The sequence below is a fragment of the Corythoichthys intestinalis genome, chromosome 1 (genome assembly GCF_030265065.1).
Source record: "Corythoichthys intestinalis isolate RoL2023-P3 chromosome 1, ASM3026506v1, whole genome shotgun sequence".
In the NCBI taxonomy this organism is placed as follows: Eukaryota; Metazoa; Chordata; class Actinopteri; order Syngnathiformes; family Syngnathidae; genus Corythoichthys; species Corythoichthys intestinalis.
In genome coordinates this window covers 69,756,530-69,775,215 of record NC_080395.1, presented here as the reverse complement: position 1 = coordinate 69,775,215, position 18,686 = coordinate 69,756,530, and the positions used below count along the sequence as shown (strand labels likewise).

Below are 18,686 nucleotides of genomic sequence, written 5' to 3'. Positions count from 1 at the left end.
ACGACAGGCTTGATGTGAGACGCACACCTCCATGCGAGGGCCTGCCGCTAAATTTGACTCAACATTGTAAATGCAAACTGCGCGCTCGCAGGCCTGTCGGCTGGCCATCTGGGTCCCATCGGAGAGCAACAACGCGCCACAGCAGCTGGCCCCCTGCGCCGAGTCAAGGGTCTACAGCCCCGTTGTTTCCGTGTCATGTTGCAGCACTCCAGTGGGACCCCCAGTGTCGTGGAAGCAACAGGGCTGTTACTTCCCGACTCAGCCCGGAGGCCGGTAAGGTGGCCAGCGAGTGGCCTAACACTGCCGGCCCGGCAAGCGAGTTACGACTGCAAACAACTGGTTACCGTAGCAAAGTCATATTATAGCATCGTGTTACTTGACCCAAACGCAAACCCCACAATGGCCAGCAGTGAATCTCTGTTTGTAACGTTTTGTTTTTTTAACTGCATATTTTAATACACCTCCCTGAACTTTAAATAATTCTCATGTGATTATGATGTTGCTAAATTCCAACCCTGACAAGGCAAGGCAAGGATGCATCATCAAGACAGGGGTTTTAAAAAATCATAGCACATTCCGTCACATATTCAGACTGTAGACCAAATGTTTGCTTTCAACTTGTCCTCACCTGATCCAGCGTGGTCTGTGAAACACTGAAGTCCCTTATGCCCAACTCCTCATAATTGTTGGCCAACATTTCAAACACTTGAGCCAGGGAAAAGGCATGTGCCGGAAGCTCATACTGCTGCACGTTATGGACTTGCTTCTTCAGCTCGGCCATGGGAAAGATTTTCTTCATAAGGATTATGACGGAAGAAGTGTCTTGATTGGAATCACTGTCTGCCAGACGAATGGTGATGATGTAGCCACCACCATATCTGTTTTTGAAAGGACAGGGACAAGTCAGTCGTATCATCAAAAACAAGAGTCAAAACAAGGTTCTTCCTACAAAATTAAAGGGCATTTAATGTAATGTTCTATTTTAAAGTACATTGGTACCTCTACATATGAATTTAATTTTCCAGGAACTGGTTTGTATGTCAAAACGGTCGAGTGGCTTTTTCCCATAAAAATACATTATAATTCAATTTATTCGTTCAACAGCCCAAAAATCTACACCAAATCCTTCATAAATACTGCAGGTACAATTAAGAATAGAAATTACACATACAGTGGGGCAAATAAGTATTTAGTCAACCACGAATTGTGCAGGTTCTCCTACTTGAAAAGATGAGAGAGTGGCCTGTAATTGTCAACACGGGTAAACCTCAACTACGAGAGAGAATGTGGGGGAAAAAAAAAAACACATTGTTTGATTTCTAAAGAATTTATTTCCAAATTGAGTGGAAAACAAGTATTTGGTCGCCTACAAACAAGCAAGACTTCTGGCTGTCAAAGAGGTCTAACTTCTTCTAACGAGGTCTAACGAGGCTCCACTCTGTACCTGCATTAATGTCACCTGTTTTAATTCATTATCGGTATAAAAGACACCTGTCCACAACCTCAGTAAGTCAGATTCCAAACTCCACTATGGCCAAGACCAAAGAGCTGTCGAAGGACACCAGAGACAAAATTGTAGACCTGTACCAGGCTGGAAGGACTGAATCTGCAATAGGTAAAACACTTGATGTAAAGAAATCAACTGTGGAAGCAGATCTGGGGCTCCATGAAAGATCTCACCCCGTGGCGTCAAAATAACAAGAAAGGTGAGCAAAAATCCCAGAACCACACGGGGGGACCTAGTGAATGACCTACAGAGAGCTGGGACCACAGTAACAAAGGCTCCTATCAGTAAAACAATGCGCCGCCAGGGACTCAAATTCTGCACTGCCAGATGTGTCCCCCTGCTGAAGAAAGAACACGTCCAGGCCCGTCGGCGGTTTGCTAGGGAGCATTTGGATGATCCAGGAGGAATGGGAGAATGTGTTATGGTCAGATGAAACCAAAATAGAACTTTTTGGGAGAAACACAGGTTCCAGTGTTTGGAGGAGAAAGAATACTGAATTGCATCCGAACAACACCATACCCACTGTGAAGCATGGGAGTGGAAACATCATGCTTTGGGGCTGTTTTTCTGCAAAGGGACCAGGATGACTGATCTGGAAAGAATGAATGGGGCCATGTATCGAGAGATTTTGAGTGAAAATCTCCTTCCATCAGCAAGGGCATTGAAGATGAGACATGACTGGGTCTTTCAGCATGACAATGATCCCAAACACAAACCCAGGAAAACAAAAGAGTGGCTTCGTAAGAAGCTTTCAAGGTCCTGAAGAAGCCCAGCCAGTCTCCAGATCTCAACCCAATAGAAAATATGTGGAGGGAGTTGAAAGTCCATGTTGTCCAACGACAGCCCCAAAACATCACTGCTCTAAAGGAGATCTGCATGGAGGAATGGGCCAAAATACCAGCAACAGTGTGTGAAAAGCTTGTGATGAGTTACAGAAAACGTTTGGCCTCAGTTATTGCCAACAAAGGGTACATAACAAAGTATTGAGATCAACTTTTGGTATTGACCAAATACTTATTTTCCACCATGATTTGCAAATAAATTCTTTAAAAATCAAACAATGTGATTTCCTGTTTTTTTTTTTCCACATTTCGTCTCTCATGGTTGAGGTTGACCCATGTTGACGATTACAGGCCTCTCTAATATTTTCAAGTGGGAGAACTTGCACAATTAGTGGTCGACTAAATACTTATTTGCCCCACTGTAGCAAATCAAATAAATGATAATTACAAATCGGAATCATAATAATAACAATGTAACGAATTGGGCTCAAATGTGGCAGTTGTGTTTTGGATGCTGCTGCTGAAAGCACTGATTAGGAGCAGCATGCAAAACACAACTGGGCCTGACGACAGAGTGAGACAAGTGCAGCAGTGATTTTACTTTCTCTTTCCATGTTTTGTTGTTGTTGGTGTCGCATACGGCAGACAGTGTCCGTGTTGTGTTGCACAACAAAGTAATAAAAAAACCTGACGAAGCTGCCGACTTCCTTTGCTGATGTTACAATAATAATAATATTGTGATAATAATGAGAGTCGTCCTCGAGATATATTTCGGCCAGGTTGTCGAGCTAGTTCACTGACGTGCGCACCATGCTCATATTTTTCTATTGTTTCTATCTTAATTTCAATGGTAAGCATCACCTTGATCCCTTTTTCACCACCTGTATTAACCTTCTCTTCAAGAAAATCCACCGTGCGTCCGTTTTGCCGGAAAACAACGAAGTTGTGACGCTATCAAAAATCGTTGTTTTTCGGCCATGTTGTCATATGTCGAGACAAATGATGAGTAAAATTTTTAGTCGTGCCTCAAACGATCGTATGTCGAGGTACCATTGGACAATGAAATTGCAGTGAACATATTTTGTTTGGATTGTAAAGTCGGGCAAAAAAGTTATCCCACATGGAACAATGTGAGAGGCTTGCAATTTTCGTCAGAGGTATACCTCAACTATGAGAGCTAAAATGAGGGGGAAATATCCGCTAAACTAACATATTTTAAAATAATGCATTTTCAAGCTACGATGGAAAAGAAGTATTTCGTCAACGAAGAACAAGCAGGTTTCAGGCTCTCACAGACCTTAAAGTGCGTACGACAGGAGAAAAAAAGTCACATAGCATTATTATGTGAATTAGAATCATATTTGGAGATGATTCGACTATATACAACAATTTAGCAAAGCGCAGATGACGAGAAATTAGTCTAAATCTGCAGGTTAGCCACGCCTACCATTATAGGGTTCTAGTGTCCCCAACAGGTGGATGACGTCAGCGGGAGAATGGGCTCATCGGTTTTACTATTCAGCCCATTGAGGGGGAATTATTCAGAATGAGGAAAACGCGACGAAGAGAGCCGCAAAATGTCATTGTTTCAGTCTCTCTACTCTATTATTTTTACAGGATATTCTTTTTATACAAGTATTTTTCCCCAAAAGCTAAATAAATGGCAATAAATGGTCATTACAAATGACAGTATTGTGCTAAATGGAATATGAAATAATAAAAATGCAGTTATTCAGGACGACATGGCAAAATTACTCCATAATGGTCAAAACTGTCGACTTCACCTTTACTGTCGCACCTCCCGAACGATATTTTATGACACCTAAGTCGGGCTTGTGTCATTTCCCTTCCCTGGCTTCGGAGAATGTAAACAAACCAAGAGGCGTGACAGCTAGCCGACATGCTAACCGGAACCGAGTGATGTTTCTAAGTCTTTGAAGCGGAAAATCAAACATAACTAGCCTCATTTCACATGACAACTGGGTTGTCGTTGTCGATTGTCTTCGCTGATCAGCAACCCGCCCGGCGGAGAACAAGTTAGAGCTAGTCGTTCCCCTGCTGAGGGCAGAGGGCTCGTTTACGGGGAAGTAGCTGGACAATGACCGCCGGACAAACCGGCCGATGTCGGAGGAGCGTGTAGCTGCCAAATGGTTACCATGAGTATAGCAAAATAATGATTTACTACACGGCGAAGTCGTAAACAGCGAGAGACTCATTGGAGGGCGGCTGCAGTTCTTATGCAGCTAACATGACAATATGTGTATGAGGAGAGCTTTTTAAATGCCCATCCATGATAAAAAGTAAGTAGTCCTTTATTTAAAGAAAGTTTGTAGTGTTTACTTTGTAATCGTTGTATTCGCGGCTATTTTTAACACAAAGTTGCAGTTTCTGATCGGTTGGAAAATTTGCCGGAACACCGGGCATATGAAGAGGGCAATAAGCTGAGTATAGTGCTCTCCCGGAGGGTAGGGGGTGGGGGTGAGTGACTAGGAGCATGTCAGCCACAAAATGCAAGCCACCTACATATTAAAATGATCCCAGTATTTGGCATAATACAAAGCAAGATGTTTACTCCTCGTAAGTCCCATGGTCCCACAGTAATAGGACTTGTTTTGGCCAATATCCATCAGTGAACGGGAACCTTTTGAAAACCCAAAAAGGTGCACACGCCTCTCACACGCAAGATTTTTCTGCAGCTGTTTGGCTGGCGTGATGCGAAAAATAAACAAATTAATCCGCAAAATCAGCTGAATCCTTAGTCCTTCTCATACAACAGTACACCTGTACAGTGAGGAGAACTCCTTCGTACACGTCACAGCGCCCTCTTCCTCAATGCAAGACCGAAGCCGAAGTCTGACATTTTCGTAGCGCGGGATTAAAAAAATTGAATAAATATATCGATCAGTTCTTCACACATCCAAGTGGTCCATTTCATAATTCAGGAGCATACAATACCGCGTGTATAATGAAATAATCATGCTTTTTCGTTTCACAGGCACTTTAAAGTTCGACTAATTGTGTGTGGTGTCACATTTTACGGCTGGTCAGATTTTGTTTTGTTACTGGCTGTGGGAGTGTTCCCACATCGCACCTGCAGCTAATCCCAGCTCATCAACAATAGTGTATATAAACGCAGGCTATCCTAGAGAAGGGCGCTGAGTTATTGGCTGTGTTTAAATAACAGTTTGAGTGAACCTCACTCACTTTCCCTAGGCCAGGGGTTGGCAACCCAAAATATTGAAAAAGCCGTAGTGGACCCCCCCCAAAAAAATGTCTGGAGCCGCAAAAAAATAAAAGCCTTAAACAAGCCTAATAATGAAGGCAACACGTGCTGTATGTATCTGTATTAGCGATATTAGCCTACTATCAAAATGACTAAGTTAGCTAAAAATTCATAACGAGCCTCTATGATTTAATGTTTATTTTCCCTGCGGTGCATCCAACGCACCAGGTGACTACTCAATTTTATGACGCCACCTTAAGTTTAACTTCATTACAATATTAACTGTTTCATTGCTTTTATTGAATAAAAGAAATGCAATGATTAAATCTGATTTTTGATGTCATTTTTATTTGGAAGTTTCGAAAAACATGCCCCTAATCTAGGCATGTCTTGATGATTTTCTTTATCATCTAGCCTAGGGCAAGTGAGCAAGGCACATAAAACCATTTTTGAAATCCAGCCATTGGCTGCGTTCCAAACACAGTTGGAGTTGCCCTCTTTTTATGTGCCCTCGCTCACTTGCCCTAGGCACATACCCTTGGGGGAATCCCCGCCGCCATCTTAAGGGCTGTACCATTTCCCTAAACAGCGAAGTGAACTTGGTGAGATCGACCCTTTGAGGGCTTAGTGATCGAGTCAACAACAATGGTCACTTGAGAGCTCCCTATATCCCACAATGCCTTGCAGCAGTGCATGGATAATATGTCTATGCGGTGGTGAGAATGAAGCTCAAACACCGTTGCCTGATGCATGTTTAAGCACGGTGTTTGAATGTTGAACCAAACTGCCTTTCAAATTGTAAAATTAATCATTGTTGTTAAAAAATAAAAGTTCACTGTCTGTGGCGGTTATGGCAAAATGTATGAAATTTCAGGGGTGCCCAAGAATAAAGAGAAATAACAGATAAAGCTATAAAAATATATTTTCTTCTTGACTTTCACTTTTGTCATTAAAAATCCCAGAAGGAATAAATGAAAATATTTGTCATTTTGCTTTGAACGAAAGGAATGGTCTGTCAATAAAATGGCGTTGGGAGGGACTGAAACTAAAACTAATGTCGACTAAACGTAACGTAGGCTAAATGTATTTTAAACAACAAATCTTTATACAAATCAAATATAACATTGAAAAAAAGTATTTTCAAAAATATTGACAGTAAACTAGTTCAGGTTAATTTTTTTCAGGCATGCCACTCAGTTCCCCCTTAAACAAGACGAAGGGCGACGTCATACACTATGCCACACAGCCCACTCTTCGACACTCGCCTCCAACTCGCCGACACATCCGAAGAAAAACAATGTGGTCCATCCTCTTCCTTGATCTGCGTTGAATTTAATTTTTGATTAATTCCGCATGTTTCAAAGTTGTTTGCTGGATTTGTTGTTCGCTACCACGCCTCCCTCTCCTTATGTGGCGCCTCGCTCGGCAATTTCTTAAAAATGCTCACATTACGGCCGTCCTTCGTGACTTCACAATGGCTCCTGTGATATATAGTCGTTCGTGGTTCTTTCGGTTTTGATAAAAGGACAAGAAATGATGGAAATATGCACATAAACATACACTGTATGGTCAATGGAGTGTTTAAATGCTTATTTATGAGGGCAATTAAACTGAAACTCAAATGACATTATCTCCTTTTTAACTTGGTCGATTGACTTTAAGCAAAAAGGGATGTGGACCTCAACTTCCGCACGTTCAAATGAGACCAACCAGTGGTACGTGGGTGAAGTAATTACAGCGTGATGAGGCTTAAAAAATGATATGCGTAAACGTGTCGCCGCCAACATATCCGGTGTTAAAGGAATAAATTAACCATTGTACTACGGCTGCAGCTATTTAATATTTTACTAATCGAGTATTCGAGTGAAAATTCTATCGATTAATCGAGTAATCGGATAAAATATTTTTTTTAGGTAAAGAGCAATTATAAATATACATGACAAAAAAAGACATTTCATCTAATATTGAACCATTTTCAGTCAATCAAATGTCTTTATTTTCGATGTACATTGTTGAAAACAGCCAACAATTGCATTTCAGATGTAAAAAAAAAAAAAAAATCACTGCTTTCACTCAAAAAACGCCTGGATATGATATAAAAAAAAATAAATAAATAAATTAAAAAAAAACATATTTCTTCCCTAAAAATGTAATTATGCTTGATAACACACATCACTTAAAAGCTAGGTGTTTTTCCCACGTGTTTTAATTGAATTTCCATGTGTGTCAAGCTATTTTTAACTTCTAGTTGAGTTTTAAATTAGTCTACGCTAAACTGTAAATCCTGATAGGACTTTGATTTTTTGCAGTGTTCGAAATAAATGTATGATACCTGCTGTATTGGAGCACATTAGGGACCAGTGCTTGTTGGTGTTTTATCCAGCAATGACTACTGTGCTAAAATTGACGGTTAGCATTTTTATTTTACACCCCATCACTTTACAGCGCTATGTTTTCACAGAACAAATAAAGCCTATATGTAAGACACGTTAGCCACGCATCGACAGTGGTCATAATTAATAGAAACGTAGCCCTCCGCAGGGCTAACGTTAAGGGCTAACGTTACGTGCTCGAGTGACAGTAACGTTATATTTATTAGCGCTGAGACGTCTACTGCTTTAAGATGGCGGCTGTTTATTAATGCCACCCAGACGCGGCCGAGCACGTCATTTCGCATCTAATTCTAAATACAAGCGATATCTATGAGACGTATCAGACGTTACCTTCAACCACTATAGCATCATACATGCGGGTGTAGTTTTTAGCAACGTCGGGATAGTTTGTAGCGGCTGTCGGCTGCAGTAAGGTTTTTTTTTTTTTTTCTTTTTAATTGTTTCTTCCTCTACGCACGTGACGTCACCGCGTTGTCCCGCATTAAAAGTAGTCCGGGCAAAACGTGATGCTTACAGCTGGAAAAATTAAACGATTCCTCAAGGTGAATAAAATTACTCGGATCAGTTTTCAAACTCGAGTTACTCGAATTGCTCGAGTATTCGTTTCAGCTCTACATTGTACGCATCCCCCAGTTGTTGTCTGCTTCGAGGACCAACCTTCTTTCCGCATTTGCTGATCATAATATTTAGAGGAGAGGAACATCATACCAACTGTAAAGCATGGCATTGGAAAAATTAAGCTTTGGGGCCATGTACCATCAGATTTTGAGCGAAAACCTTCCGTCAGCAAGGAAGATGCCTCGAAATGTGACATGGTCTTTCATCATGACAATCTTCTTTTGGACAATAAGAACCTGAGTATTATTTTCGTATAACTACAGGCCTCGCAAATAGCTATGGGAACCATCCTTCGCCAGATAGTCGTGTTCGCACATGAATAGGACACTGCATTGAACTGGTGTGACAATGCAGTCTGCACCAATGATGCTGTCATGCAACTAGCCCCTTTTTAGTGGCTTTACTGCATGGCGCCGGCGATGTCATTTTGAACGTGCACCACGCAGTAATGCCACTAAAAAGGGGCTTAGTGGATTTACATTTATGTAAAATAAAACTGTTTGCACAGAATCAGACACACCCGCTGTCCTATTTATTTGTGTTTAAATAGCCTGTCAAGCTGATCTAATTGAGCCCCCTGCTGCCTTGTTTTCAACAAAATAAATATGGCTCTTACAGACGCATTATTTGACTCACCCACCTATGGCAAAATAAAACTAAGTTGTAAAGAGAACAGCGAATCAATGTAGACCGTGGAGGACACAGCGGTAGCATGGGATATAAGAGTTTAGAGTGAAGCTTGTGTAAAAAGCATATTCAAAATGATGGTTTTATTGGTTTCACATGCCCCCCTCTAAGTACTTTATTTAAACTAATTGTATTTTAATGTGTTCAATCAATTTCATTTGTTTTTCTGAATTACAATTGGGTAATCATTTCTGAAACATCGATCATCTAACAACGAGACTGAAAGAGCACACAGGTTCAAGAAAGAAGATGACCGATCCAAAGGCTGGCGACATTTCTTCGTTTCACGGAGGAAGGAAGGCAGAGCAGACAGTAGAAGACAACTGAGGCGACGTATAATACTGTATATTAAACGTGTTTACTGTATACACATATATACGGGTGATACCACAGGCTAGGATTTTTTTGTTTAATACGGTGGCTCCTCAAGAGGTGCGAATATGGCACGTGGCGTAGAGTGTAGGGCTGTCCCAAACGACTAATTTCCTCCGGATTAGTCAGCCGACTATTTTTACGATCTTTATTATATATGTATATATATTTTTTTTTATTTAATTTAATAATTACATTTTTGTTGAAGCTTATTTATTCACAAAAAAACTTTTTGGAACACCTAAATTCTTTGTTAACGTATAAATAAATAACATAAATATCAATAATAAATCACAAACAATGAGGTCAAATACTGCGGAAATTAACTAGTGCAAAAAAAAGAAGAAAAAAAAAAAGTAAACGGAAACACTGTGACTTGACCTTTTTAACAGGAGTCAAAACAATTCTTACTCTTTTTGTGGTATGTCTATATTGTTCTAAATGTTAAAATGAATTACAATGTCCCGGACAATCATTTTCCGAATACTTTGTGTGAGTTCAGATGCTCTTTCTGGTGTGCATTCCGCATTTTTTGGGGAGGGGGAAAAACAGTTCAATTTTTGTTTCGTTTAACCTGAAAATTGATAAAGCAGAGGGCACACTGAAATATTACTGCAATTATTTTGAATGAAAGGCACTCATAACCATAGAAACCATACAAAAAAAAATATAGTATTAATATAGTATTAATTTTATAGTACACTACTATATGTATCTACACAATAATACTTTATAATATAAAGTAACTAATATTAGTGCAGTCATTGATTACAGTAAGCAGGCCAGTGCTGTGTTCCCATATATATTTTTATTATATAAATACAGGATATATTTTTAATATGTAATAATAATTAAATATTATATAATTATATATTATACATATTATATATTATCAAATAAAAAAATGCACGTTGATAAGACGCACATAAACGAAACTTCAATTAAAAAAAAAAAATCGTTAGAAAGTTGTATGGACTTACAATCTGCTAGCTTGTTGTTTCTTGTCTTCGAAAATTACACCTGGGTGACGGCGCTACAAGTGTTCGTTCATAGCTGACGTGCTATCGTGGTCTGCGAGTACAGCTTAGCAAAGAGTACACACAGTGGCACCCTCCATATTCTATTTGAAATAATTCCAGGCTCTGGCTATTCTGGTCCGTTTTTTTGGCTTTATGCTGTTTTACCGTGTTACCAATTTTGCCCTTATTAGCAATTGGTGGTGTTTTCAACTCCTCACTGTAGCAGGGAGTGAACCGGCGATTCACTTGGCTCGTTGTCGTTGGTTCGTCCGATTTCCTTTTCAGGAAGGTGGCCGCGCACATAAAACCCCGAAAGGCGTCGGATCACTCTTTATGGATACTTTTATTGACTAAAACAAAAACATGGGGGATGCAGCCACTTAACTCCAAGCTACCCGCGCACTTTCCCAAGTCTCACTTTCCCAGTCTTTCACTCTCCCACTTTCTTCCTCTCCCCTCAATCTGACAATGCCGGTCACATTGGGAATAACAGCAGCCCCCTTGGGGAAGCCGCTAACAACAGCTTGCTTCGCAAGCGGCCGCCATTCTGAATTTTATCAGCATTTAATTTTTTTTTTTTTAACCCGTCAATGCCCGTCGGCGCCTTTTCATCATCGATGACGTTGACTAGTCGGGATAGCTCTAGTAGAGTGATTTCAGCAAATCAACGAACACCCACACCAGCTAGAATGGGTTTAAGAGATCAAGGTTCTGGTCCCAAGTTCCTACATGTGCAAACACAACAAATGACATAGGAACAGCCTACAACGTGAAAGCGCCGGGTTACAAAAGTGGCTTTATCAGACGCATTTGGTCGAGCCAATCTTCAGATTTCGAGCCCATAGAAAATCTTTGGAACCAGTTGAAAGTAGTGATGGCCATTAAAACCTCATGAACCCCTGAAGCTTTCCAGCAAATTGATTTGGCAACAGGTTATTTCCTCAAGGATTTTTGCGCACAGCAAGACCCCGTCATTGTCATGTGAACCATCAGTAAGGACATTTTGGTAAATTCCACTACACTCATGAGCAGTATTCACTTTAATTACACAAATAATTATAGTTACCTGTTCTTCAAGTGCTGCACAGAGCCAAGACACATGAAAGAGCCACTGACCATGATGGCTATTCTGTTGCAGAGAGCCTCACATTCCTCCATACTGATCATACAAATGAAAGGCACTTAGGGAACTGTTGTACTAAGAAAATGTATTGATGTGCACTCAACATGAAAATAAATTTCATGGCATATATGGTGGATATGGGAATCCCTATACCTGTGGGAAGTGAGAACAACGGATTTTCGATCTTTGATGAGACCCCGGATGTGGTCCCACATGAACCTTTTAGACAGTGGGTCCATCCCCGTGGTGGGCTCATCCTGAGAGCAAAGATGAAAATGAGAGTGGTAAGGTTAAAAAAAAAAAAAAAAAAAAACACAAAAAAACCCCACATTATCTCATCTTTAAAGGGAACCCCGGGTAAAACGACATGCCGTTTCTATGCTTTCATGTTAGCCATTATATATAACCTTAGAAAATGATTCATAGCTTAAAATAAAATGAAAAACCAAGTTGCTATTGTTGAGTACGTTGCAATGTGGTGAGGTTCTACGCCGGTGTCGCTGTAATTATGTTACGCATTTAATAGAGGTGCTACTCCATTTTGAGGCTGGTGGGATATGATTATTCTTTGCTTTGCGTCGTCTCGTCACATTAGAAAGGGAGAGTATTTCACCTGCCACCAGGAGACAGTCATCCTTGGCAGGAGCTAGTTTACTCGTTTTTTCCTCACATGTCAATGCTGCTGTATTCTGATCATTTTGTATTGTTCATCAATGTTTTTGTCTTGTGCCAGACATATTACTGTACATGCTTGTGTCATTTTGATCAGTTATAGAGCAAGTATGTGCACTTGAATTGATAGCCCCACTTCATTGTGTGAATTTAGTGTGTGCTATGTTATGTAGCCTGTGCTGTGTCTGCCACTTTAGGTATTCCTCATCGATGTTACAATTAAAATTCTAAATTGACCTAGTCGAGCGTATTTCTTTAGTCCTGGGTGGAGGTTCCCAAATGTATTTTTTTCCAAAAGTGCCCAAAATCAATTTCGTTCTAAGCCAAACAGCCTAAAGTGGAGCTCTATAACACTTGTTGACTTGCGCATACACACCTGGCTGCCCGACACAACTGCTTTGGTACGTTTACATCATCATTGGCATAAATGACCCTTTACTACAGACACATCATCAAATGCGACCAACGAAAGTTTACTCCTACATATTGTCTACATTCTGAGTTTGATTTCCACTTCCGTCTTGGTCAGTCTCCATTGTTTTAATTTGCATTCGCTCAAACTGGAAAGGCTGAATGGTTGAGTGCTTATTGCTACAACCGGCAGCGCTGTTCATTTTGCATTGGCTCAAAGTGGAAAGGCTGAATGACTGAGAGCTTATTGCTACAGCCGGCGGCAGCGTTTCACGTCACCACATAACGATGTAAATGACAATGGCAACTTACGTTGAAATCACATTTTTAGTATTATATTAAGATGCAATTTTCAAAGGTCGTACATGATAGATGAGGTACTAACATTAAAATAAAGCATATAGAGCATGCCAACATGCCATTTCAATCTGGGTTCCCTTTAAAAAAAATGTTACAAGCCATTATTTATAAATAGGGTCCACGTAGGTTTTATCAAAAATAGATAGATCTTCTATGCTTAAAAGACTGCTGCAACATATGCATATAAATCCTAACCCTGTACCTAAACTGTAGTAGTCCTCTCACTTTGATACCCAGAGGGCACCCAGTTTCCCCGTAATTTCCAAATAGCAGAATAGAAGTTATGTCAAATGTGCTGATGTCAAATTTATTCTATTTGTGGAGAGGTATTAGACAAAGCTGCTTCCTTTCACCCCAGCTCTTAATGATTTTTCTTGAGCCGTTAGACACAACAATTACACATCTTTTTTTACTCGACAGGCTTCTCCTGGAAGGGAAAAAAATCAATTGACCTCAAACCTGCATCAGGGGAGTCTTACGACATGTGTTCAGGTGCCTGATGAAAAATATTGAGGTTTCATTGAAGCAGAAGGGTCCATACAGGTAAGTGAAAATGACCGTCGCCATTTTGCTTCGCCACAAATTTTGTACAGTCGTAACTTGGCAGACGTACAACATAGCTGTGCCAAACTTCCTGTGCTTGTTGAGCGTCGTACCCTGAAGGGTCCTGTAGGGGTCATTTGCATCAAGCCTACAGTGCCAACTAGGGGCAACAGAAAGTCAGCTTTGTTCACCATTAAAAGGAAGCAATATAGAGCCCCGAAATTTCGCACACTTGGTTGAATTTGCCCAACAAGAAGATTCATTCAAGATTCATCAATAGGGGCGTGGCTGCACAGCTCAGTAGCGCCTCCGCTTTTTTTTCCAGGACCCTCTTCAATAGGGCTTTTTTTTACCTAGGTGTGTGAATGAATTTCTCAGCTTGGGATATAAAAAAACATCTGTCAGCCATGACAGAACACAAAAGAGGTTCCACACAAAGAGTCGAGTTTCAAACACTTGTTAGTTTCTCATAAAAAGACGAGAGAGGGATGAGCTGCTGAGTTGTGCCAAACTGCGAGGGCCCGTTCAGTCCTGCTTGCAGGCCTAGTTTAACATTATTATTGCTTGTAATAATAATTTATTCTGAGGTTGTCTGGGTAGGACTCAACCTGAATACAATTTTGTTGTGTGTAACACCTGCGATTTTAAAAATCATGTAACAGGGTTATCAACTGTATGGGTGTTTCTCAATACAGCTGTCGTTTTTTTGTCCATTGTGGCCATTTTAAAGTCACATTGATTATGGTGCTGCCTTCCTCACCAGAAATATAACAGATGGAGCACCAATGAGGGCGATAGCGGTGTTGAGTTTCCGCATGTTGCCTCCGCTGTAACTCTCAGCCTTTTGTTTGGCAAACTTGCCCAGTCCAAGCTTCTTCAAAGCCAATTGAGCCACCTAAATGAAAACACAAAATACACAATTGTGTTTTTGACATGTTGTGGAGTGGTCTTCTTAAAGTTACGATTAAATTTACTGTGTGTTTCGTACAATTTGATATAATTTGAGCTGTAAATAGGAAAGAAACTGATCAAGTGAAAACGAACATGTTGATGAATAGAAGATTTATCCCTTCGAATACAAAAAAACCCAAATATACTTTATATACACAGAAGGAACAATAAACTTGCTTTATACTGTATCTGAATGAAATATTTGTATTAAATACTTTGTTCGTTCCATAGTTTAATATGCTGACAACAAGATTACACAAAAATTATGTATGAAAGTCAAATGTTTGAACCCATGAATGTCTGTATTTTGAGTTATACGTAAAAAGTGGACACACTAAAAAACACAACACACGCTGATCCAACTTTGATGCAATGTCCTTTAAATAAGTCAAAATGAGTCTCAGTAGTAGTGTGTGTGGACTCTGTCTGCCTGTGGGGATGCATCTAATGAGACGACGGAGGTTGTCCTGGGGGATCTTGTCCCAGATCTGGACCAGAGCATCACTGAGCTCCTGGACAGTCTAAGGACCAACCTGGTTGGACTTGATAGTCCCAAACATAATGTCCCATTGGTGTTCTATTGGGTTTAGATCTGGTGAATGTGGGGGCCAGTCAATATTATCAATTCCGTCTTCCTCCAGGAAGTGCCTGCATACTCTAGCCATATGAGGCACCCCGGCCATCACTGACTCACAACCAAACCGGTCATGCTGAGTGATGTTGCAGGCAGCATAACTGTTATGTGCTTCCTTAATCTAAGTACATGTAAAGCCGAGACTTGAGTGGAACAACATTTCTTTATTCATGTGCTTCTCATCATATACAGTGCCCACCATAATTATTGGCACCCCTGAAAAAGATGTGTTTTTTAGCTTCTAATATTTTTTTTTATTATTCAAATAATATGAGACCTTAATAAAAAAAAAAGAGAAAAATCCAACCTTCACTACAAGTGCATTCATTCAAGGGGGAAAAAATCCCACATAAAGAAAAAATTAATTGACATCAAATAATGTGTGTCACAATTATTAGCACCCCTGGTGATAATACTTTGTACAACCCCCTTTTGCCAACAAAACAAGGTCTGGGGACTGAGATGGCCATAGGAGGAGCTTGATTTTGTGTCTAGTGAACCATTTCTGTGTAGATTTGGCCATATGTTTAGGGTCATTGTCTTGCTGAAAGACCCAGTGACGACCCATCTTCAGCTTTCGGGCAGAGGGCAACAGATTTTGATTTAAAATGTCCTGGTATTTCAAAGCATTCATGATGCCATGCACCCTAACAAGGTTACCAGGGCCTTTGGAAGCAAAACAGCCCCACAGCATCACTGACCCACCCCCATACTACACAGTAGGTATGAGGTGCTTTTCAGCATGCGCATCTTTCATGGCACGCCAGACTCACTTAGAGTGTTTGTTGCCAAAAAGCTCAATCTTGGTCTCACACAAAAATACACACAGTCCCAGGCTTCAACTGGGACTGTGTGCTTGGTCACTGTAAACCCATGACACTCACAGATTCTTTTTCTACTGTAATACCACACCCACAGTGAGTGGATACCTCACCCACAGGAAGTGAACAACGATGGCAACAGCAGTGTGACATAAATATGTTACATCTCCTCCCCCTTTATATAACATGTCCCAGAAATAAACACAAAAGAACCTCCTGCTTTTCCCATCTTAGTGTAACCCCTGTAGAGTCTACAGGAATTTTTCCAATTGGGCACGTGTGCTTAGGTTCGTCTCTTGAAGGAAAATTTTGGTGTAACAAGAAGAATTTCGAACACAATAAATAACTGGAGCCACGAAAGGGTTAAAATTCAAAATTATAATTAAAAGACAAAAATTATGTACAAATATTTACAATATATTCACAATGACTGCCTATTAGAGCCGGCTCTCTAATATACAACAGTTCAGATTGGTGCCAGAAAAATAATAAATTAAAGTGTCCCTTCAAAATAAGTGAAGAGTGTCTCAATTTGTATGAAAATAAAAGTGCACTGTTCAGTTTTTATCCTATCCACTGCAGAAGCAGTTCGCAATCCTACCACACTGGAGAGGTAGGAAGTGAAGATTGTGCTCCTTGGGAAAAGGAAGCAGCCAGGTCCGTCAATCAAGGGTTAGCTCGCCATCCCCCTCTTCAGGGAGAATCCAGAATCCAAATCCAATTTAATTCAAGGTCCTCAAAAAACCTAGCCTGTATAAAACAAGGCTATTAAAATCTAATTCTTTTTCTAATTCCCAGCCAATGTTATTTTTTAACATTAACTGCAGTTCAACTCAATTTGATAATTGGGTTGAGTCTGTTCTCATTTAAACAAATACAGAAATCACATTCAACATTGAAAAGAAAAATAAATGTGAAATTGTCAACAATTTAGTAACACAGACAATACGTTTCATGAATGCATAAGACTCAACTGCTGTGACTACATTTTTGCACTTGACTGTAGTTAGCACATTTGAAGTAACTCACCAAGATGCTTTCAAAGAGCTCCACAAACTCCAGGCTCAAGTAACTCCGGTTCCACTCCCTTCTCTATTCGTCAACATATAGGATGACAATCATTTTACTGACTTTAGTCAACAATTAGTTGACAAATTCTTATTAACGGCCGAACTGGTCAGCTAATGCTAACGTTAGCGCCGATTAGCTCGATAGGCTAAACTTACCAAGGACGAGTAAACTGCACTTCTGCCTCACGCACACCGTCTCCAACTCAGCCCACGCTGATAAGGAAGTGCTACAAAAGGGTAACTCGCTTTTTGGAGGGATTTTAACCATAAAATATCGAATAAATTCGTTCAGTGGCTCTCCTATGCAGCACCTCTGCTGGAGCAGCGCACACGCGGTCAATTGGAAAAAAAAAGGGGTTGGTCTCATTGCATTGCTGGTAATTTTCCACTGGCCCTGTGCTACAGCAGAGGGGTGGAGACCCGTTTCATCTATAATTCAATTAGATCATTTTTTAAACTAAAATAATTGAAATGCAAATACAAATTTAAAATATTAAGTTCCATCAAGTTATTCAATTGAAAATATTTACTCAATTATCCATTGGGTTACATTAGTTATTACTTATAAATCCAATCTAGTAAGTGGTCGCCTGTCACATGCAGGATAACGACGTCAAACACTCAATTCAGATTTTTCAATCGTGGAAACAGGTTCCAATGCCGTTTCAGGTTCCGTTTCTGCATTGTTTGAATTAGACACAATTACAGCAGGATTGTTTGGTTTTGACACATTCGGTAAGCTAGACATTTCTGGTAGAGACAGACTGCTATAATCCAAAGTTAGTAGACAGTTCTGCCTGGTGTTCCCAACAATTCATCCACGTTGCGACACCAAACACAATCAGCTGATTACACAGCTCCATTCCAGACACAGCTATCGAGCTAACTAGCCGCACCGCCTACCGAGCCGACAGGACCGCAGACTCTGGTAAAAAGACTGGCGGGGGACTCTGCATGTACATTAACAACTCCTAGTGCACAAACGTCAGGGTAATGGAGAAACTGTGTAGTCCAGAGGCAGAAGTTTTATTGTTAAAGTGTCGCCCGTTCTATCTCCCACGTGAATTCTCGTGTGTTTACATCTGCGCTGTTTACATTCCACTGGATGCTAATGCTAAGCTAGCGTTAGCACAAGTGAGCAGCAGCTGCGACAACAGCCTTGCAGCACATCCAGGCTGTATTTTTATTGCAGCTGGGGACTTGAATCACACGGATTTAAAATCAGTGCTTCACGAATCCCACCGAAATGTGAAAAGTAGAGCTGGGAATCTTTGGGCACCTAACGATTCGATTACGATTACGATTCAGATGGTCCGATTCGATTCTAAAACGATTATTGATGCACCCCCCCCCCCCTTTTTTTTTTAAATGTTTTGTACATTAGTTCCAAAATTGTTCAAAAATACTCTCAGGCTAAACCAAACTACTATTTCAGTATCAAGTTAACATATAGCAGTAAACAAATATACAAAAATAACAGTAAATAAAAAACTCCAGTCC

General features: G+C 40.3%; 1 protein-coding gene and 1 long non-coding RNA gene across 2 annotated transcripts in view; both read right to left on the bottom strand.

Moving 5' to 3' along the window:
- LOC130912442 (phospholipid-transporting ATPase ABCA1-like) overlaps window positions 1–18,686 on the bottom strand; it is a 383,631-nt gene that overhangs the window by 22,700 nt on the left and 342,245 nt on the right. Inside the window, exons 44-47 of the mRNA XM_057830543.1 lie at window positions 14,471–14,605; window positions 11,878–11,981; window positions 11,668–11,760; window positions 629–878 (exon numbers count right to left, since the gene is read on the bottom strand). Of these exons, the coding sequence (XP_057686526.1) occupies window positions 629–878; window positions 11,668–11,760; window positions 11,878–11,981; window positions 14,471–14,605 (582 nt within the window). The remainder of the gene's footprint in view (window positions 1–628; window positions 879–11,667; window positions 11,761–11,877; window positions 11,982–14,470; window positions 14,606–18,686) is intronic.
- On the bottom strand, window positions 16,526–17,484 carry LOC130916987 (uncharacterized). Its single transcript, XR_009063395.1, has 3 exons — window positions 17,343–17,484; window positions 17,146–17,208; window positions 16,526–16,866 (listed from the first exon to the last, which is right to left on the bottom strand). It is a non-coding gene; the product is annotated as an uncharacterized LOC130916987 (long non-coding RNA).